Source organism: Jaculus jaculus, chromosome 8 (assembly GCF_020740685.1).
Source record: "Jaculus jaculus isolate mJacJac1 chromosome 8, mJacJac1.mat.Y.cur, whole genome shotgun sequence".
Taxonomy (NCBI): Eukaryota; Metazoa; Chordata; class Mammalia; order Rodentia; family Dipodidae; genus Jaculus; species Jaculus jaculus.
This window is the reverse complement of record NC_059109.1, coordinates 60096412-60119068: the sequence shown is the minus strand read 5'-3', so window position 1 is coordinate 60119068 and position 22657 is coordinate 60096412. Positions and strand designations below refer to the sequence as shown.

Genomic DNA, 22657 nt, shown 5'->3' with positions numbered 1-22657 from the left:
ATCCCAATCATGTTCAAGACAGGTACAATCCAGAACTGTTAAAGCATTCTCAAACTGGTTTCACTGACACTACAAGTGGAATTAAAAACAAAACAAAAAATACATACAGTTTGCTGGAATTTGATACTAACCATTAGAGGAGGTAGTAATTTAATGTGTCAGAACTTCAAATACATCAGCATACTGTAAACAACTCTAAAACATTGTAGGTAACCTTTAAAAACCCATGTAGTGAAAAAGCATTGGAATTTATATAAAATCAATTAAAAAAGCAAAAAATAGAACTAATTAGTAAATTTACTCAAATGAAAGAAGTTTGAATGTTACAGAAATGAAAAATATTAGAAATCTATATATAATAAAAAGTGAATATAAATTAGCCAAATCCATGGACATTTCCAGTTAAACATTCATACAAATACATAATAACCTTTTACCTTTATATAAGGATAAAATAAACATACAAATATAATATGAAGATTCTGGCAAAAAAAAAGAGCCACTAAAAATATTCTCAAGTTTAAAAACTGGTGTGGGATATATTTCAATACAACATCCTTTATGAATGTTAAACCCTTGATTTAATTCCATGATTTTATTATGCCAGAAGCATTGGGTCTTCTAATTTTTTTAAAAGAGATACTGGTATAATAATACATTGGCTTATTAATAATTAAGGCATTTTGTATACACAGTATCAGTGTGGGCTAAAACAATTTTATACTGATTATTTACTTTGATGCTTTAAACTTTCAGTCTTTTCAACAGAAGTAGCTGCAGACATTGAAGTGTCTTTTTTTATGTTATAAAACACAGTAAAATTAATGATTGGTTTTTGTAGTTCCTAGTAGTAAGTCCTGTCTTATTTTCTCGCATAGTATAAATTGTAGTCTCACGCAGGACCGCATGAAGACCCATCAGTTCTCACGCCATGCTGCAGACAGCCATAGAAACTGATGCAGCAACAGCGAACAGCCTCCTGGTGTGCAGTCAGCTCAGGGACGCCGAAGCTGCTCCTTTTGGCTATCTTTCCACTTCAATGTGAAGTAGATTGTTAGGGTTTCATTAGTAGTTTCATCATGTGGCTTTTAAAAGAAAAAAAAAATGATTTGATTTCTTCCATAGTCCACAGTTCTTAGAAGAGACTTACTTTTGGAAATCATTTAATCTGGTGATGTTTTCAATAACCAAAAGCTCTGTAGTAGATGAAATTTCTCAATGCAACTGTAATAAATAAGCATCTACATCCTTAAAAGATAAAACAAAAACATTTTATTAGCCAATATAGTAAAAATACAAATATACAGTTTGTATTTTTGTTGCTAGACTTGCTTATAGATTCCCTTTATAATCTTCATAAAGAAGAAAACGTTATTTTTTTTCACCATTTTGTTCAGCATAGGGTCTGGCACATCTTCAATAAGTGTTGGTTAAGTGATAAGTGAATGTTTGTTTCATGTCCTAACACTCTCCTTTTGTAGTTAACATATGCATAAATTTCATCCCAGCTATGAAAACTCAAACCTGGTTTGATGATAGCCTCTTTGATTACACATCAGAAAAAAATTGGCAAATGGATGCTTAATTTTATAATAGAGATAATTACCCTCTAGTCTTCAATAACAAGCATGAGCTCAGTGCCATGTGAAGCCCACATTTGTAACAAAGGTTCTCCAGCAAAGCTAGGAAGATGGATCCATGGATAAAGCCCCTGCGGCCCAAGCATAAGGCCTGGAGTTTGGATCTAATTGATGGTCTGCCTGTAACCCCAGTGCTCGTGAGGTCAAGATGAGATCCTAGGGACAAGCTGGCCAGCTAGACTGGCTGAACTGGCAAGCTCTGGAGCTTTGGGTTCCATTGAGACTCTGTCTTAGGAAATAAAATGGTGTGATAAGGAAGAACATTCCACACAACCTTTGGCCTTACACTCCCACATGTATTCACATACATACAAATATTTATCCATGCTACACATGTGAAAAGTAAAAAACCTGGCTATCATGGGGGCCTACTGTTCTAATCCTAGCACTCAGAAGGCTGAGGCAAGAGATGGTACTTGTGTCTTGGTAAGCATATACAAAATACAAGAACACCAAATTGTTATGGAAATAATAAATTTTCAATTCAACCTAGAATAAAAGGCTTTTTTTTTATATAGGAAGATAATCACTCTAAAACCTGAAACAACAAAACTTCAAAGGAACTTGATTTTTGTTGGTAAGATTTTCATCATTAAGGATTCTAAAGAACATTAGAATGAGAGTTATAACAAGTATGATTATATACACAGATATTAAAAAAAAATCTCACCACTTTGTCCAATTAGTAATAGTAAGAATTACAAGCCAGGCGTGGTGGCACACATCTTAATCCCAGCACTCGGGAGGCAGAGTTAAGGAGGATCACTATGAGTTCAAGGCCAGCTAGAGAATACATAGTGAATTCCAGGTCAGCCTGGGCTAGAGTGAGACCCTATCACAAAAAAAAAAATAATAATAATTACAGCAAAAATAATTAATCAAAGAATTATGTAAATTACAATCACGTATAGTGACAATGATTTTACACTTGATGTCTTTTTTGGGGGGAGAGGCGTGGGGGCTTTCAAGGTACAGTCTTGCTCTAGCCCAGGCTGAACTGGAATTCACTATGTAATTTCAGACTGGCCTCAAATTCACAGATCCTCCTACCTTGGCATCCTGAGCCCTATGATTAAAGGTGTGTGCCACCACGCCAGACTTCATTTGGTTTCTTCTTTTTTTAAGGTATTCAAGAAAAAATATTCAACAACATACATATTTTTGTAATCCAAAGAATGCTTTTATATCCCTGGACAATTCTCATTCATGACAGCAATATACCCAATAAAAGGGTGGAAATATTTAATGATGATTTTTCCATAATTTTAACATACCAATGTCTTCTAGTAGTGAAAAGATTAAAATCCTAACTAGTAAGCATGTCAATTCAGATCAATGTTAAATTCATGTCTAACTTTTAAATTTAAATCTGGATTACCTTAGCTATATTACCAGTATATCCTGGAACCAAAGTAAGATGGTTTTCTTGTTCCCATAATCCACTTAATTGTTGCTTCAAAATCTTAATATTTCTAAGAAGAAAAAAATAAAAAAAAGAGAAAGGAAATAGTATGATATGATCTTATAAACATAATAGCAATGCTTTAAAATTTTTCTTTCTTTCCTTTTTTCATTTGGTTTTGATTTCTTTTTTTTTTTTCAGTAAAAAGTCATTTTATTTTGGCAGTGCATTAGGTTGTTTAGGTGCTGCTAGAACATTTAATTTCTGAATGTCTACATTATTTTCAGTCCCTGTATATTTCTATAACCTGACTGACTGTAAACTACTGTCTCCCCAACAGACAATTTAAAAAATCAGCCATTCCCCAAATCAACCTGAATGGTTCACTTGAATTTATTTACTTGGCAATCCTATCAAGTACAATTATTTAAACTGTGTTGATATGTCACCATGCACACAGCACATAAAACAAATGAGACAGTCTTGATTAGACTTGTAAATTAGAAGTTTTAGCACCTTAAATCAATTTTGTTCAGGCCAATTCATGACTATGTAAACAGTGCTAAATTTAAACATCAGTACTTCATCTTAGACCTTTACTTTCAGTAAGGTTTTAGGCTTTCTTTTTTTTTTCTTTTTTTAATTTTTATTAGCATTTTCCATGATTATAAAAAAAATCCCGTGTTAATTCCCCCCCCCACTTTCTCCTTTGAAATTCCATTCTCCATCATATTACCTCCCCATAACAATCATTGTACTTACATATATACAATATCAACCTATTAAGTACCCTCCTCCCTTCCTTTCTCTTTGGTTTTGATTTCTTGAGGCATGGTTTCACTCTAGCCCAAGCTGATCTAAACTCACTATGTAGCCCAGGCTGGCTTCAAACTCATGACAATCCTCCTACCTCAGCCTCCCATGTACTGTGATTAAAGGCGGGCACTACCACATCCAGTTTTAAATTTTCATTTTTTTTAAAGATTTTATTTTTTATTTATTTACTAGAGACAGAGAGGGAGATAGAGACAGCAAGAGAGTGAAAGGGCCCAGCAGGGCCTCTAGCCACTGCAAATGAACTCCAAATGCATGCACCACTATGTTCATCTGACTTACGTGGGTCCTGGAGAATTGAACCGGGATCCTTTGGCTTTGCAGGCAAACACCTTAAGTGCTAAACCATCTCTACAGCCCAATTTTTCATTTTTTAATCAGGAGGAAAACTGCACACTAAAATCAATCAACTACTGAAAATTATGACAATCACAGATTCTCAAGGTATTTCATTGTCAAGGCAGATGAGAAAAGAAGTAGGCATTTGTAGCATGTGAAAAACCTGTTCCTGGGTTCCATTGTGGAAGAGGTGGCAGAAAGAATGGAAGAGCCATGCCGGGCGTGGTGGCGCATGCCTTTAATCCCAGCACTCTGGAGGCAGAGGTAGGAGGATCGCCATGAGCTCAAGGCCACCCTGAGACTACAGAGTTAATTCCAGGTCAGCCTGGATCAGAGTGAGACCCTACCTTGAAAAACCAAAAAAAAAAAAAAAAAAAAGAATGGAAGAGCCAAAGGAAGGGTAAAACTCCTTACAACATGCTCACCCCAGACGCAAAATGGCCTCACAGTGCCTGACACTACCTACATAAGACCACCTTAATAGGAGGAAAAGATCACGACATCAAAATAAAAGAGATTGACTGAGAGGGGGAGGCGATATGTTGGACAATGGAGTTTCAAAAGGGAAAGTGGGGGACATTACCATGGGATATTGTTTACAATCATGGAAGTTGTTAATAAAAATAAAGGAAGGGGGCTGGAGAGATGGCTTAGCGGTTAAGTGCTTGCCTGTGAAGCCTAAGGACCCCGGTTTGAGGCTCAGTTCCCCAGGTCCCACGTTAGCCAGATGCACAAGGGGGCGCATGTGTCTGGAGTTCGTTTGCAGAGGCTGGAGGCCCTGGTGTGCCCATTCTCTCTCTCTCTCCCTCTATCTGTCTTTCTCTCTGTGTCTGTCGCTCTCAAATAAATAAATAAAAAACAAAAATAAAAAAAAAAAAAAAATAAAGGAAGGAAGGAAGGAAAAGCCAGGCCACCCTGAGACTACATAGTAAATTCCAGGTCAGCCTGAGCTAGAGTGAAACCCTACCTGGGGGGGTGGGGGGAGGAAGGAAGAAAGGAAGAAAACCTGCTCTTGGCTATAAAGCAGAAAATTTTGACAGCCTAGAAAAAAATGATAGACTTTAAGTACACAGTTAAAGACATTTTTTTAAATGTATGTGAAGCAGTGTCTCTAGCCCAGGCTGACAGTCTGAAGCCCAAAGCTGGTCATGAAGGTATGGCACGCCTCCTTACCTCAGCCTCCTGAGTGCTGAGACTAAATGCATGTACTACCATCTGAGCTGACAATCTGACTTTTTTTTTGAGGGGGGGGGAGTGCGGATACAGGGTCTCCTGCCTCAGCCTTCTCAGTTGTTATGATTAAGGTATGTGCTACCATACCACACCTGGCCACAGACTGGCTCATTTGGTAGGATAGTCAAACATTTTCATGCAAAGCAATATCCAAATTATGATGATTGTGAGTTTCAGAATTGTAATCAGGGGCATACTTTTCAGGTTCATGCCTAGATAGCCAAAGGATTACACAAGATGCCTCCAATCCTTTAATTGAGGTTAACTCTAGTCTCCTCCCTTACTCAAACAATATACATGAAGGATAAGCCACTATTATCCTTCTAAAGAAACAAGTCTCACACCTCAGGAAGTTCAGGCTGAAAGATTCCAAGTTTAAAGTCAGCCTTGGTTACACAGTAAAACCCATCACAAAACACACTCACATGTGCATGCACACACAAATACAAGCAGAAATCAACCAAAAGAAGAGATACAGGGAGTTCTTGGGCTCTTTGTGCTCTTTCACTAATAAATAGTATCTCAGTTTAATATTTCTCTGAAAATGAAGAGAATAAACATTATACAATGATAACCATAAGATACAATTACTACTTCATTTAATTAAACTACTTTTGAGAAAAAAATCAGCATGAATTATCTTTAAAGTTATACTTACCCATCATTTATAATTTCCGTTTTGGATGATAGTTCTGACCACCACCTTTTTATTACTGCTTGAAGCCAATTTAAACCAACTATAACATATCTGAAATGAAATTTTATGACAAAATTCAAGTGTTTTAATCTAAGAAGCCTTTGTAAAAGATGATATCCCCCTCCAAATCTCATATATATACCTGGACCACTCCAAAAACAAATGAACAAACAAACAAAAACTATCTCACGACTTTCATGATCTATTTCACAAAAACTATATTTTTTATCACCTATGTGACTGTTTATAGATGTTTTGTGATTGTCCTTTTATCATTTCATGTTCCTTTACTAATAGTACTGTAAAGTCCTTGTAAACAAACAATATACAGCTCAGAGTCCAATCTACTACTTTTTTAAAAACAGAGGTATAACTTAAACAAAAAAGTTTATTTGCAAGTAGAAGAAAGAGGGGAGGGAGAGATGGAGGAAGAGAGGGGTAGAGAGACAATGAGTATGGAGACACTAGGGCCTCTTGCTGCTGCAAATGAACTGCAGATACATGTGCCACTTTTGGCATTTTGTTTTATGTGGGGACTTGGGGAATTGAACCCAGGCTGATAGACTTTGCAAGTAAGCCCTTTTAGCCACTGTGCCATCTCTCCAGCCCCCAGTGTACCCTTGTGTTCAAAAAGCATGTTAAGGATGTTGAAAGAAAAAAAATACAATGAAAGCATGGTGGCGCACGCCTTTAATCCCAGCACTTGGGAGGCAGAGGTAGGAGGATCACTATGAGTTTGAGGCCACCCTGAGACTACAGAGTGAATTCCAGGTCAGCCTGAGCCAGAGTGAGGCCCTATCTCAATTCCCGCCCACCACCCCCAAAAAAGAAATGAGATTTACATTAGCACTTACTCTTCAAATTTGCTTTTAAGTAATGACTTTACTAAAGGCAACAAGTCTACACAGCAGCCAAGTGAGATATATTGCTTTTCTTCCTGTAAACTAAAAGACATTCTAAGTTATAAAATGATGAATAGGCTAATGGCTATAATTTGTCCTTCTTTAAACTTACATATTTTTCTGAAAAATATTGTTTTTACCTATTAGTTAGAACAGGAAGGCAATCTACCACAACTCCAAGATCTTCTATCCTGTGAATGCAAAAAGAAAAAAGATATATATATATATACATATATATACACACACACATATATACACACACACACATATATATTGCTTATAGAATTGATTTTTTTTCCTTACTACATAGTGAATTCCAGGTCAGCCTGGGCTAAAGCAAAACCTTACCTTGAAAAACCAAATAAATAAATAAAATTTAAATAATCACTTCTTATACCACAATGAAGATTATACATGTTAGACAAAGAGCAAAAAGAAAATTACTTACCTCACCAAATAGGCAACAAGTTCAGTTATACTTCTCTTTCTCCAGAAAGTTAAAGCTACATTTAATCTCAAATTCCTGCTGAATAAAACTTGGGCCATTGTTTCATGGTCCTGAGAAACCTGAAAGGCAATAACCTAATTTGTTAGAAAGCGCAGTGAAATATTATATGAGACTATTTTTCTTGTCTGGTAGGCATAGTTGTAAATAACTCAAAGGTGACTGGCAACCCCCAAAATATTGTAGTTGAACATAATAAAACAAGAGATTTGAACAAATATGGGACTCTCCCTCCTTGCTACCATTTGTTTAAACCCCAATAATTTAAAAGTACAAAACTGAGTTCTGTTCTGGGACAAATATTACAGTACCATTTATTTATATGTATGCATGCATGTATTTTTTTTGAGACAGGGTCTTACTTTAGCTCACACTGACCTGGAACTCACTCTCTAGCCTCAGATTGAGACCTGCACTGACGGTGAACCCCCTACCTCAACCTTCTGAGTGCTGAGATTAAACATATGTGCCACCATATGTGGCACTTTTACTATTTATTTATTAGAATGTATTGCAGCACCAGGGCCTCTTGCCACTGCAAATGAACATGAACACCAGACAAATATACTACTTTTTACATCTGGCTTTATATGGTACTGGGGAATTGAACCTGGAGCCAGTAGGCTCTACATTTTTTTCTTCTTTTTTCTTTTTCTCTTCTGTTTTTCAAGGTAGGATCCTGCTCTAGCCCAGGCTGACCTGGAATTCACTACGTAGTCTCAGGTGGCCTCGAACTCATAGCAATCCCCCTACCTCCACCTTCCAAGTACTGGGATTAAAGGCGTGTGCCACCACTCCTGGTCCTGTCTCCAGCTTTTAATGTACTAAAACTCTGTGAACACCTGGATATATGTAAATATGCAATTCTACAAATACTTTTAGGATTAATTTTACAATAGAACAGCTAGCAAGTATGACTGAATGAAGCTTCTCCTAAGCAACTGAGGGCCCTGAAAAGGGACTGTCACTGGGTAACCACAGCCTAAGTTCTCATTTTCCCTCCATTTAAATTTCTACTGACCAAGTATCATTCTGGATACTTACGGCAGCCTGTCAAACATTTCATCCCATCTTAGATATTGTGAACTTAGAGGAATAAATTACTGATTCAAACACAGAAGTTACTATCATTCATGTAAATCTGTACTCTATAGGTGGTATTCAATTAACAGAATAACCAGTATCATCACACAGTTAAGTAAAAATGACTTACCTCAGAAAAAAAGCCACTGTATTTTGATGATGGGCTTTCTGTTTGTGAAGAACCGGAATCACTAGAGTTGACCAAAAATGTTCGACTATCATGGCGTAATTTTTCAGGCAGGTGGCCTGCACAAGCCAGTTCATTTTCTTTATTTGCCATGTCACAGTCCCCACTTTTAGGGGACTGTTTGTTTCGGTAACAGGGATTTAGAAATGGGTGATGACCTTTCTTTCTGCGACAGATCACCTTGCGTACTTTATCTGGGCTTTTCACGACTTGTCCAACTGTTCTGTAAATGAAATTTATTCTCTTAAATGAAACATAACAATCTATAAAAAGCCTAGAAAATGATATTTAATAGGCCATATTTTGTGACTGAAATCCACTAAAACCAGAAGAAAATAATTTTTAAAAAGTTATACTAAGCTCATTGAAAAAATTAAAATTGAAGGAATGGAAGGTAATGAAAAGGATGTGTCACTTGAAACTAAAAGAAAATGAAGATAGATGTAACCATTGTTTTTACTCGTAAAGGCCGTTCTGGGCATAAGGAAATGGGAATCATTGAGACATCTATGCCTTTTCTAATAAATAAGAGAATTTTTAATTTTTTTAATATTTTATTTATTTATTTGAGAGACAGAGAGAAAGAAGCAAATAAAGAAGAGTGAGAATGGGAGCACCAGAGCCTCTAGCCACTGCAAATGAACTTCAGACACATGTGCCACCTTGTGCATCTGGCTTTATGTATGTGGGTTCTGGGGAATTGAACCTGGGTTGTTAGGCACTGCTGGCAAGTGCCTTGTCTCTCCAGCCCTTCAGTCTTTTTTTTTTTTTTTTTTTTTTTTTAATTATTATAAGGTGACGTGGTGGCGCACACCTTTAATCCTAGCACTCGGGAGGGAGGCAAAGGTAGGAGGATCACCATGAGTTTGAGGCCACCATGAGACTACACAGTGAAATCCAGGTCAGCCTGGACTAGAGTAAAACTCTACCTCAAAAAACAAGAACAAGAACAACAAAATTAGAAGAGAGAGAAATATAAAGAAAGAGAGACAGAGAGAGAAAATGAGTGAGTGAAAGAATGAATACGGGTATGCCAAGGCCTCCTTCCTCTGCAAATTCCAGACAGACATGCTACTTTGGCATCTGGCTTTATGTGGGTACTGGGGAATCACATCTGGACTGTCAGGTTTTGTAAGCAAGTGCCTTTAACCACTAAGCTCTCTCTCTAGCTCATCCTTCCAGCCTCTTATGTTATTAAATGTCATGTCACCTCTGGGAAACTCTATTGTATAATTGCAAAAGAGTAAAATTAATGCACTGAGTACCAAAGGGAAAAAAAAAAAAAGAAAGAAATCACAGATGTAAGTGGACCGCGGTGAGCTCGAGGCCAAACTAAGCCTACATGGTGAATTCCAGGTCAGCCTGGAGTGAGACCATACCTCGAAAAACAAAAACAAAGAGCAAAACAAAACAACAACAACAAAACAGTCAGCAATGCCTTAGTACTGCTATGAAAATAGTTTCATTTTGGGAGGAAGGGGAGCTTTAGCCCAGGCTGACCTGGATTCACTATGTAGTCTCATGGTGGTCTCAAATTCATGGTGATCCTCCTACCTCTGCCTCCCTAGTGCTGGGATTAAAGGGATATGCCACCATGCCTGGCCTTGAAACTAGTTTTGACCTCACATGCTCTCTGAAATGGTCTGGAACACTAGGCCCCAGATTCTAACTTGAATATGAGTGAGTTTGTCATGGCTTTTAGAGAGATGCAGGGTTTAGAATGAATGCTATTTTTATCACTTTCAGGTTGTATGACCAAGAACAACTCTCTTATTTCCTTTCATCATTAGATTCTCATCAACTTTTAGGGGTAATGACAGCTACCGAGACATTATAAGGGACAGATAATATTGGTATGATGTTTATTATTGCAAAGCTTAGTACAGAAGAGTTGTTTGACAATAACTATTTTTATTACAAAATACTTTTTATTTCATATATTCATCTTTAAATATTTCAATATTTGCTGTTTCCCACACACTTTAAAGAAGCCCTTACCTACTTATGTAAGCAGCCAACTGTTTTGGAGATTTCTTAACCTGGAATATGAAAGTAAATAAAGGTAACATATTAAGTTCTTTAATATGGTTATGCAAACCTTATGACTGATACAAACATAAAACTCAATAGGTAGGTTCTTTAAGTGTCAAATTTTCTTGTCTTACTACTAAGATTTCAACCATCAGGTACAACTTTACATATAGGGATGTCTGGCAAAGGAGCATGTCTATCTCCTGGTTCCCCACCCCACACCTACTAGGTAGAGTCCCCCTTTAGTCTAGGCTGACCTGGAATTCACTGTGTAATCTCAACCTGGCCTCAAATTCACAGCAATCCTCCTACCTCTGCCTCCTGAGTGCTGGGATTAAAGGCGTGCACCATCACACCTGCTAGCTCCATTTTTTTTTTTCACATGTTTTGTATTTTAAACTTCCAAGGAAGTTTAACATGGTTTAAAGAAAATTATCTCAGTGCTAATGAACCATTCAATGGTGAGCTTGCATGTAAACAAAAATATTCCAACACAGCATATTAAAACTGTACACCTGCAAAAAGCTCTTAGAACTTTAGAAACATGGCTATGTTTCATTAATTCTACTTCACATAGGAGACTAAGAAAATTATCTTCCCATTGTTTAAGTAATTTAACCAGCTCTACAGACCTGAAAGTTTAAACTATCATATATATGACCTAGAAACCATGGCCTTACCTCCTTCATGTTCTTATTAGTGAAATTAGAGATCCTCTTTCTAGGAAGATCAATGGAATGATCCTCAATGTTATTACAGGAGTTCCGTTTTTTAACATTGTTGGTTTTAGATGCCATAATCTCTTAAATACCTAAACAAATAAAACAAAATAAAAGCAATGGAAATACAAAAAGACCTAGTAAATAACCCCCACCCAGGCTCATGCAAGCAATTCTAATTAAACCTAGTGATATGCCTTCAAAAAAAAGGGCATGAAAGTAGGTGGGGGATGAGTTGGAAAGAAGGGAGTCAGCAAGACTATGGTGGAATAAAAGGGTGATAGGGTGAGTGTGGATCAAAACACACATATACACACATGAAATTGTCTAAAATTAAATTAAATTAAAATCATCTTATTTAGACCAATAAAAGACTCAAGTTGGTAAAATTTCAATTAAACAAGCTACAAAAAGCAAAAGAACCCAGTCACTTAACATATGTATATAAACACATATCAACATTTCTGTGATGTGTGCAGAGGCTTGAGTGAAAGAGAGAACATAGTTTTTATTATTATGTATTTTTAATTTTTATTTGAGAGAGAGAGAGAGGCAGAGACAGAGCAAGAGAGAATGGGTGTGGCAGAGCCTTCAGCTGCTGCAAACTCCAGACACGTACAACACTGCGTGCTTACATTACTGTGTGTCTAGCTTACATGGGACCTGGAAATCCAAACATGAGTTCTTAGGCTTCACAGGCAAGCGCCTTAACCATTAAGCCATCTCTCTAGCCCATAGGTTTATTTTTCATATATTTGTGTTGTTTTGTTTCTCTGAGATGGGGTCACACATGTAGTCCAGGCTGGCCAGGGAACTCTCACTTTCAGACAGACCTGAAACTCAATGCTTCTGCTCCTGCCATTGCCTTATAAACTCTGGGGTTATAGCCATCACACCACCCATCCTTATTTTATATATTTATAAAACCCTAAACACTGAGAAAGGACAAGGCAGGGCATTCTAGGAGATTAAGTCTGTTTGTCTTCTCTTTTTTAATTTGGTTGGTTTTTTTCAAGGCAAGGTCTCACCCCAGCCCAGGCTGACCTGGAATTCCCTCTGTAGCTCCTGGCTGACCTCAAACTCATGGTGATCCTCCTAACTTAGCCTCCCAAATGTTGGAATTAAAGGTGTATACCACCATGCCCGGCCTGTCTTTTCATTTACAAAAAAAGTTAGGACACAACCAACATGAAAAGCCATTAAACAGGATGAATATCCAGTTAAGATGCAGCTAGTTCTACAGAATCCCCTTCTCTATTCCAGTGGAAGACTGAAGTATTTTCTGTTTGCTTGTTTTTCTTTTTTCTTTTATTTTTGGTTTTTTGAGGTAGAGTCTCACTTTAGCCCAGGCTGACCTGGAATTTATTATGTAGTCTCAGGGTGGCCCTGAACTCACATCGATCTTCCTACCTCTGCCTCCCAAGTGCTGGGATTAAAGGCGTGTGTCACCACACCTGGCCTTATTTTTTAATTTTAATGAGAGAGTGAGGTAGGAGAGAGAGGGCCTTAGCCACTGTAACTGAACTCCAGACGCATACACCACCACCTTAAGCGCATGCGTCACCTTGTGCACATGGGTGACCTCCTGTGTCTGGCTTACATGGGAACTGGGGAGTCAAACCTGGGTCCTTAGGCTTTGCAGGCAAGTGCCTTAACCACTAAACAATTTCTCCATGCCAGTTTGCTTGTTTTTGTGAAAAGCTCTAAACTGGCTTTGAACTTGAGATCATCCTACATGGGCTTCTGGTTGCTAGGATTATAGGTGTGTACCAAAACTAGAGTTTTATTCTATGGAAAATGTAAAACCAAGGACTGGGAAGACAACTCAGAAGTTAAAAGTACATGCTTGAGAAGCCGACATCCTGGGTTCCATTCCCTAGCATCCATGTAAAACCAGGTGCACAAAGTGACACATATGCCTGGAGGTCATTTGCAGTGGCAGGAGGCCCTGATGCAACTATGTCCTCTCCCTCCTTCTCTATCAAACATTTATTTATTTATTTTTGTTTTACAAGGTAGGTCTCCCTCTAGTCCAGGCTGACTTGGAATTCACTAGGTAGTCTCAAACTGGTCTTGAACCCATGAAGATCCTACTACCTCCCAAGTGCTGGACTTAGGTGTGTGCCACCACACCCAACTGAAATTATTATTATTTTTTTTAAATGTAAACCATCAGAAGGCACAGGTAGGTGGATCAAGTGGGTTCAAGGCCATCCTGAAACTACATAGTTAATTTCAGGTCAGCCTGGGCCAGAGTGAGACCGTACCTCAGAAAACAAAAACAAAACAAAACAAAACAAAACAATAAAAAAGTAAATCAAAGGTCTTGAGATGGGAAATAACACCACAAATGAGATTGGAAGGAAACATATTCTAAAACACAGGAGGGTGTTTTTATTTTTTAAGAAAAAGTTTACATGCCAAATGTTGAACTCTTTTATCTTCTATCACTTGGCTTACAAAGGCTTGCAACCAGTCTCATAAACTCCAGAAAGAATGCAATCTCTCAATCCTAGTCTCTCTCTCCCCTCCATTCCTTCCTCCCCTCTCTCTCAACACACTCTAAAAATACTGACATTTTGGTGATCAAACCAAAGAAATTTTTATTCATTTTATTTATTTATTAGTTAGTTTATGAGGGAGCCAGAGAGAAAGAGGCAGAGTGAGAGAATGAATATGGGCACACAGGGCCTCCTGGCTACTGCAAACTCCACACATGTGCCACTTTGTGCCTCTGGCTTTACATGGGTACTGAGGAACTGGACCTGGACCATCAGGTTTTGCAAGTAGGTACTGTTGCAGTCAGGTTCGCATTGCTGGTAGAAATCACCCAACCAACAGAAGTTTCTGGGAAAAAGAGGTTTATTTTGGCTTACAGACTCAAGGGGAAGCGCCACGATGGCAGGGGAAAACGATGGCATGAGCAGAGGGTGGACATCAGCCCCTGGCCAATATAAAGTGAACAATAGCAACAGGAGAGTGTACCAAACACTGGCATGGGAAACTGGCTATAACATCCACAAGCCTGCCCCCAACAATACAGTGCCTCTACGAGGCTTTAATTTCCAATTGCCATCAGCTGGGAAACCTAGCATTCGGACCACCTAAGTTTATAGGGAACACCTGAATCAAACCACCACCGGTACCATAACTGCTGAGCCATCTTTCCAGCCTACAAAGAACAATTTAAAGTTTATTTTATTTTATTTTTTATTTATTAGAGACAGAGAGGGAGAGAGAGAGGGACAATGGGAGCGCCAGGGCCTCTAGCCATTGCAAACAAACTCCAGTCACATGTGCCACCATGAACATCTGGCTTACATGGGACCTGGAGAATCGAACCTGGGTCCTTAGGCTTTGCAGGCGAGCGCCTTGACTGCTAAGCCATCTCTCCAGCCCAAAATTTTAAATTTTATTTGTTTGAGTAAGAGAGAAAGAGACAGTATGGGCACACTAGGGCCTTATGCCACTGCAAATGAACTCTAGACGCATGCTACACTTTGCATAGTTGGCTTTATATAGGTATTGAGGAATCGAACGCAGACTATTAAGCTTTAACCGCTAATCCATCTCTCAAGCTGCCACCCCCCACCAAGAAATTTTCTGTAGTTTATTTATCCTGGTGGTTACCTGTGAACTCACATAACTATATATATACATTTTAAAGTCAGCCTGGCTTATATAGTGTATCATGCACAAGGTGGTACATGCGTCTGGAGTTTGTTTGCAGTGGCTAGAGGCCCTGGCATGCCCATTCTCTCCCTATCTGCCTCCTTAAAAATAAAAATAATCAGGGCAAGGTGGCACATGCCTTTAATCCCAGCATTTGGGAAGCACAGGTAGGAGGATCACCAAGAGTTTGAGGCCACACTGAGACTACATAGTAAATTCCAGATTAGCCTAGGCTAGAGTAGGACCCTACCTTGAAAAGCCAATAAAATAAAAACAGGATATGAGACAGCAAAAAATCTCAACAGAACTTGAAACAGAAAGTTAAAGATATTTCTCAGAAGCTAAGGCCAAATGATTAAAAAAAATTCAGAAAGTTAGCTTAAAGGTACCAATAACCAAATAAAATAAACTTGAAAGCCAGGCATGGTGGTGCATGCCTTTAATCCTAGCACTCGGGAGGCAGAGGTAAGAGGATTGTTGTGAGTTTGAGGCCACCCTGAGACTCCATGGTAAATTCCAGGTCAGCCTGGACTAGAGTGAAACCCTACCTCGGGGGGAGGGGGAGCTAAAGGAGCCAGGCATGGTGGTGCACACCTTTAATCCCAGCACTCCAGAGGCAGAGGTAGGAGGATCACCGTGAGTTCAAGGCTGAATTCCAGGTCAGCCTAGGCTAGAGTGAGACCCTACCTCAAAAAACAAAAACAACAACAAAAAAAAGGTTATAAAGGGGCTGGAGATATATGCCTTAGCAGCTAAGACACTTGCCTGCAAATCCAAATGACCCAGGTTCAATTCCCCAGAACATACGTAAGCCAAATACATAAAGTGGCACATGTCTCTGGAATTTGTTTGCAGTGGCTGGAGGCCCTGGCGTGCCCATTCTCTCTCTCTCTTCTTTCTGCCTCTTTTTATTTCTCTAAATAAATTTAAAACAATTTTTAAAGGTTAAAATATACAAACAAACAACCCATTAAATTCCAAACCTGGTCATATATAAATGTGAAGATAATGACAAATGGAGAGATGGGAAGAGTCAACCTAGCCTATACTGGGCTAGGTTAGAAGGCTTAGGAGAAAAGTACCTACACAAATGAAATAGATAAAAATAATGTTCAGTGGGCGTGGTGGCACATGCCTTTAATCTCAGCACTCGGGAGGCAGAGGTGGAAGGATTGCCATGAGTTCAAGGCCACTCTGAGACTGCATAGTGAATTCCAGGTCAGCCTAGGCTAGAGAGAGACCCTACCTCAAAAAAAGAAAAAAAAAAGTTCATTAACAAGAGAAGATGGAGAAGACTGAGTCATTTTTTTTATATTTACATTATGGAAATTTTATTAGTTGCTTTTTATTACATGATAACCTACTCCAAGATACAGAAGCCATGTTTATGTATGCTACACTATAAATTTTAGATACTGAATTATATGATGTAACATAATATATTATAGCAGTAACACACACATGTCATTGCCTCAGCACTTCCTGAGTCCAGAATCCAAGAAGTTGTTAGGTTGAGGTCTTGGCTGAGAATCATTCATATGGTTTTAGTCAGCAGGTGTTGCTATCACTTCAAAGATGCAGTTCAAGGCAGCTCATTCCTGTGCTTGGGAAGTTAGTGCTGGTTTGGGAAAATAGAGTCAGGCAATTACCATATGGAATCCTCAATCCACTTCTCTGCCATGAAGTTGCTAATTAATTGTCATGTTAGAACATTTGAATTTCCTGTACTGAGCAGAGGTGAGGTCTCAATGTGTCCACATTTACCCTAAGCCCACACAAAACCATGTCATTAATACTTAAGCATCCATACAACAATCCTGGTCAATACGTGTGAATAACAGGATATGAAGATTTTTGGGAGTAACTTGCAGGTTTTGGAAAAAATGTAGGGAAGAATTTTAAGCTTATATGGAAATATCCTTAACATACTTAGAGATTCCCTGATATATGCATGTGTGATAGGGGAACTGAGTCATATTTTTAAGAGCTAAACAAAAAGAGGGAAAAAAAATTCCTACATGTCGAGAAAATATGCATCAACAATAAATACCTTCACAAGACCCTCATAATAGGAGAAAATGATGATGACATCAAAATAAAAGAGAGACTAATGGAGAGAGGGAGGGGATATGATGGAGAGTGAAGTTGTGTGGGAGAGGGAAAAGAATTATCATGGTTTATTGTCTGTAAGAAGTTGTCAATAAAAAAATTTTTTAATTTAAAAAAAAGAATAAAAGGAAAGCCAGACGTGGTGGCACATACCTTTAATCCCAGCACTAGAGAGGCAGAGGTAGGAGGACTGTCATGAGTTCAAGGCCACCCTGAGACTACCTAAAAAAGCCATGAAAAATAAAAAAAAAATAAAAGGAGATAGCTGGGGCTGGAGAGATGGCTTAGCGGTTAAGCACTTGCCTGTGAAGCCTAAGTACCCCGGTTTGAGGCTCGGTTCCCTGGGTCCCATGTTAGCCAGATGCACAAGGGGGCGCACGCGTCTGGAGTTCGTTTGCAGAGGCTGGAGGCCCTGGCGTGCCCATTTTCTCTCTCTCCCTCTATCTGTCTTTCTCTCTGTCTCTGTCGCTCTCAAATAAATAAATAAATAATTTTTTAAAAAAAGGAGATAGCTGGGTGCTGTGGTGAATGCCTTAAATTCCAGCACTGGGAAGGCATGGCATGGTGGTGCATGCCATTAATCTCGGCACTTGGGAGGCAGAGGTAGGAGGCTCACCATGAGTTGGAGGCCAGCCTGAGACTACATTGTGAATTCCCGGTCAGCCTGGGGTACAGCTTCCCTTACCCCCAAAATGAAACTACAGCAGAAGAAGAAAAGGGAGAGAGGCTGGGGGCTCAGTGAATGAAGGCACTTACTTTTGCAAACCCTGCCAGGCCAGCCTGAGGTTCAATACCTCAGTACTCATGTAAAGCCAGACGCAACAAGTAGCAGATCCACCTGGAGTTCATTTGCAATGGCAAGAAATTCTAATGCACCCATACTCAACCCCTACACATAAACACAATTAAATATTTTATTAAAAAAAAAAACAGCTGGGTATGGTGGCGAACATCTTTATTCCCAACACTCAAGAAATAGGAGGACTGCTGTGAGATGAAGGTCAGCCTGAGACTACATCGTGAATTCCAGGTCAGCCTGGAGTAGAGTGAGACCCCACTTTGAAACAAAACAGAACAAAACAAAAAACAGAAAGAGGTCAGGAGAGATGGCTCAGTGGTTAAAGTAGCTTTCTGGTAAAGCCTGATGGCCAGGCACGCCCATTCTCATTCTCTCTCCTTCTCTCTGTTTCTAATAAATAAAAATAAAAAATAAACAAACAAAGTGGTACAATGTCTGGAGTTCATTTCCAGGTGCAGGAAGCCCTGGTACCCTGATTCTCTCTCCTGCCCTTTATATCTCTCTCAAATAAAATATTTGAAAAGTAAAAAAAAATTTTTTAAAGATGTTTAATACAATCATTAGCCAACATGGAAATACAATCAAAATGAGATACAACTCGGGGCTGGAGAGATGGCTTAGTGGTTAAGGTGTCTGCCTACAAAGCCAAAGGTTGATTCCCCAGGACCCATGTAAGCCAGATACACAAGGGGTGTATGTGTCTGGAGTTCATTTGCAGTGGCTGGAGGCCCTGGCGCACCCATTCTCTCTCTCTGCCTCTTTCTCTCTCTCAAATAAATAAATAAAAATAAAGTTGTGTAAAAAAATGAGATAAATCACACACCTTCCAAGGCTCAGGGTCTAATGTGGAAGAGATGGCAGAAAGAATGTAAGAGCCAAAGGAAGGATAGGACTCCTTACAACATGCTCCTCCAGACACAAAATGGCCTGGTTATCCCCCAGCCTCCTGTGACCACCCCCACCCAGCCCCAATTCCAACAGACTAGTGTTATAGGTGGGCATGGCCACACCATCTTTTTTGTTTCTTTGTTTTGAGGCAGGTTCTCACTCTAGCCCAAGCTGACCTGGAACTCACTCAGTAGCAGAGGCCAGTAAGCTAGAAAGAGTATATATAGGGAATAGAAAGGGATGGCGGGGTGGAGGGAGGGTGGAAAGGGACTTTATAGGATGGTATTGTACATATGTAAGTAGAAGAACAGATTAATAGGGGTGAAAAGCCAGCCCTAAGTGAGGTCAGGGGAAGAGATTGAGTAAAGGAAAGGCTAATCAAAATCAAAGAGAATATAAGTAAGTCCTATGGAAACCTACTTTTTTGGACAATGAACACTCAGAAACCATAGATTGTTACTAGAAAATTTTCAGTGCCAGGGATGGGATACCTTCTAGTGAGTTGTTAGCCAGGGAGGTCCCTGATACCCCCAAAACATCAGAGGCCACTGCTGAGGCCCTTGGTTTCCCACCAGGAATATATGGTAAGACTCTATTGCTGAAGACTCCACATATTTGGGCTGCAAGGTCACTGAGAAGCCCTGCTGGAGCTGAGCTGAAATCCTCCTCCATGTATTGCAGATGTCAGAAAGCAAGAAAAAGCCACCCAGTGTGCAGTTCAATGGGAGAGAGAGAAATCACCAGTGAAAAAACCCAACAGTGGACACTGCAAGCCTTATATTTGGCCAGCCAGGCCAAATGAGCCAATGGGTGCAATAGTGGCATGTCTGTTATGGGATAAACCAACCACCCTCTAATTTAACTGGAGGCCTGATCCATGGGAGGGAGTACATCCCCCGACACTGAAAACCTACAAAAGGGGTAGTCATGAACCCTAGGGGTGTAACGTGCGCTGCTGTCTGGCTAAATGTATATACTATAATCACCAAACTGCCCATTAAGCACTTCTCTTAATGTTCATAACCACAGATTAATGCTACTCTCACTTTTTTTTAAATATTGGTAGATCAAGAGGTCTTTTATTTTATTTATTTATTTATTTGAGAGTAACAGAGAAAGAGGCAGATAGAGAAAGAGAGAGAATGTGCGGGCCAGGGCTTCCAGCCGCTGCAAACGAACTCCAGACACGTGCACCCCCTTGTGCATCTGGCTAATGTGGGTCCTGGGGAATCGAGCCTTGAACCAGGTTCCTCAGGCTTCACAGGCAAGCACTTAACCTCTAAGCCATCTCTCCAGCCCTACTCTCACTTTTGATTAGAGAGTCTTCTCTTTTCAGATGGCAGTGACCCTGGGATGACTCAGAAGGCACCATGGTGCTGAGAAGAAGTGACAGAGGAGTGCTCATCCCTGAAACATCTCTATCACATCTTTCAAGGCTCAGAGTCCATTGCGGAAGAGTGGAGGAAAGAATGTAAGAGTCAAAGGAAGGGTAGGTCTCATCCAGACACAAAATGACCTGAATATCCATGACCTCACAGTGCCTGAGATTACCTACACAAGACCATCATAACAGAAGGACAAGATGATGACAACAAAATAAAAGACTTATTGAGAGGGAGAAGAGGTATAATGGAGAATGGAGTTGTGAAGAGGAAAGTGAAGAGGGAAGAGAATTACCATGATTTATTGTCTATAGTTATGCAAGTTGTCAATAAAAATTTTTAATTAATAAAGAAATAAAAACAAGCCCATATAAAATCTTGTAGTAATATTAATAATCACATTATTTCTAAGATCCATGAAATATCAACAACCCAAATATATATTGATTAAGTAGACAAATGAAAATGTGGTACATACATAGAATGGAATATTATTGGGACACTGAGAGGACAAATACATACTGTAGCATAAACCATGGAAATATACTAAACTAGACAGGTGTGGTGGCTCATGCCTTTAATCCCAGCACTCAGGAGGAAGAGATAGGAGGATCACTGTGAGTTCAAGGCCACCCTGAGATTACATAGTGAATTCCAGGTAAGCCTGGGCTAGGGTGAGATCCTAACTCGAAAAAATATAAGAAAGGAAAATATATTAAACTAGTCAGTCAGAAGTTCACATATTATATGAGGCCAATTATGTCAAATTCCCAGAAGCAAATGTGTAAGTGCATAAATAAATTAGTACTTGCCAATGGCTGGAAAGTAGAAAAATGAGGAGCCTGTCTGAGAATTACTGCAGGGTTTCTTTGTAGGGTGATGAAAATATTCTGGTCTCATCAATGATCACATAAGAACATTGTACATATACTAGAGATCATGATATGTGTCCTTTAAGAATGTGGATTGTAAGAAATCTGAAATATACATTAATAAAGCTGTACTGTTAAAGCTCAAAAAAAAAGAAAAAAGAAAATCCGTAAGCATTGTAATTGCTCATCAAGCAGTGACCAGAAAAAAAAAAAAAAATACTGTGGAGTAACAGTACAAAATACTACTTAGCAACAAGAAGGAATAAAGCATCTACATATGTGCACACACTCACTATACTAAGTAAAAGAAATCATTCATGCCTGGTAGTGAAAGGCAAGTCAGAAGTCTATGGTTTGGAAAGACCCAGACCTTACAGGGAAGATTCCTCTGTCCTTTTGCTAAGAGAGAAGGAAGTTACGCCCATCAAACTGCTTCCAAATGTCTATGCTTATCTCCTTTATCAATAACACTCTAACTCTTGGTAGAGAACCTATTTTTACAGATGGCAATGAATATGGGGGTAACCCAGGACCCATCAAAATAACTAGAAATAAAGCCAAGTGTCTAGCACTGGAGGAATCGTGTCTATCACATCGTCAGAGCCCACAAAACATTGCAGAGGATGTGACAGATTAAATGAGTGCTGCAGTCACAGCTAGCCAGAGACACTTAGGAGACTCAAAATAAGGATTTAAAACAATAAGACTTGGAGATTGGCCTGGAGAGATGGCTTAGCAGTTAAGACAATTGCCTGCTAAGCCTAAGGACTCACATTTGATTCCCCAGTACTCACATAAACCAGATGTACAAGGTGGTGCATGTATCTGGAGTTCATCTGCAGTGGCTAAAGGACAGAGAGAATGCATACCCATTCTCATTCTCTTTATCATCCTCTTTCTCTCCCTCTAATAAGTAAGTAAAATATTTGTTAAAAAAGGACTTGGAGATTGAGAAGGCACCAATACTCTAACTTCACTTATAACAATTCTGAACATTAGATATAGTGAATATTTTCTTAAAGTAATGGTGATTGCAATGGATATTTTGGTTGAGAAATACATATAAAAGGAACTGGAGGGGTGAAATCCCTTTACATCATAGCTATCTCCTACCAGAAAGATAAAGGGGATCTATTCACATAATCTACTATATTGTCTGCCAAATCAAGAAATTAAGCAGCTGTAAGTGTTTAGATACTCCCTACTTTCACACAATAATGAGAAACTCATCACACAGGATTGAAACAAGTCTGGGATTTTGTCTCGAATACTTAAAGTTCTAGCTCAAATTAACTTAGCTTTCTTTTTTACATCAATATACTACAGTATACTGATTATTTACCCTGTACTCAACTTTGTAATT

General features: G+C 39.0%; 1 protein-coding gene across 3 annotated transcripts in view; it reads right to left on the bottom strand.

Annotated features, from left to right (window-relative positions):
* Positions 1-490: 490 nt before the first annotated feature.
* Positions 491-22657, bottom strand: part of Katnbl1 (katanin regulatory subunit B1 like 1) — a 39284-nt gene continuing 17117 nt past the window's right edge. For 2 of the 3 annotated variants that reach the window (XM_045156841.1, XM_045156842.1), the window contains exons 2-10: positions 11534-11664; positions 10821-10861; positions 8766-9045; positions 7496-7614; positions 7188-7238; positions 7000-7089; positions 6107-6196; positions 3019-3112; positions 491-1085 (exon numbers count right to left, since the gene is read on the bottom strand). In XM_045156841.1, coding sequence (XP_045012776.1) covers positions 996-1085; positions 3019-3112; positions 6107-6196; positions 7000-7089; positions 7188-7238; positions 7496-7614; positions 8766-9045; positions 10821-10861; positions 11534-11650 — 972 coding nt within the window. In that variant the 5' untranslated portion in view covers positions 11651-11664 and the 3' untranslated portion in view covers positions 491-995. Of the gene's footprint in view, positions 1249-3018; positions 3113-6106; positions 6197-6999; positions 7090-7187; positions 7239-7495; positions 7615-8765; positions 9046-10820; positions 10862-11533; positions 11665-22657 lie in introns of all 3 variants that reach the window. The other variant, XM_045156843.1, reaches the window with a different exon arrangement.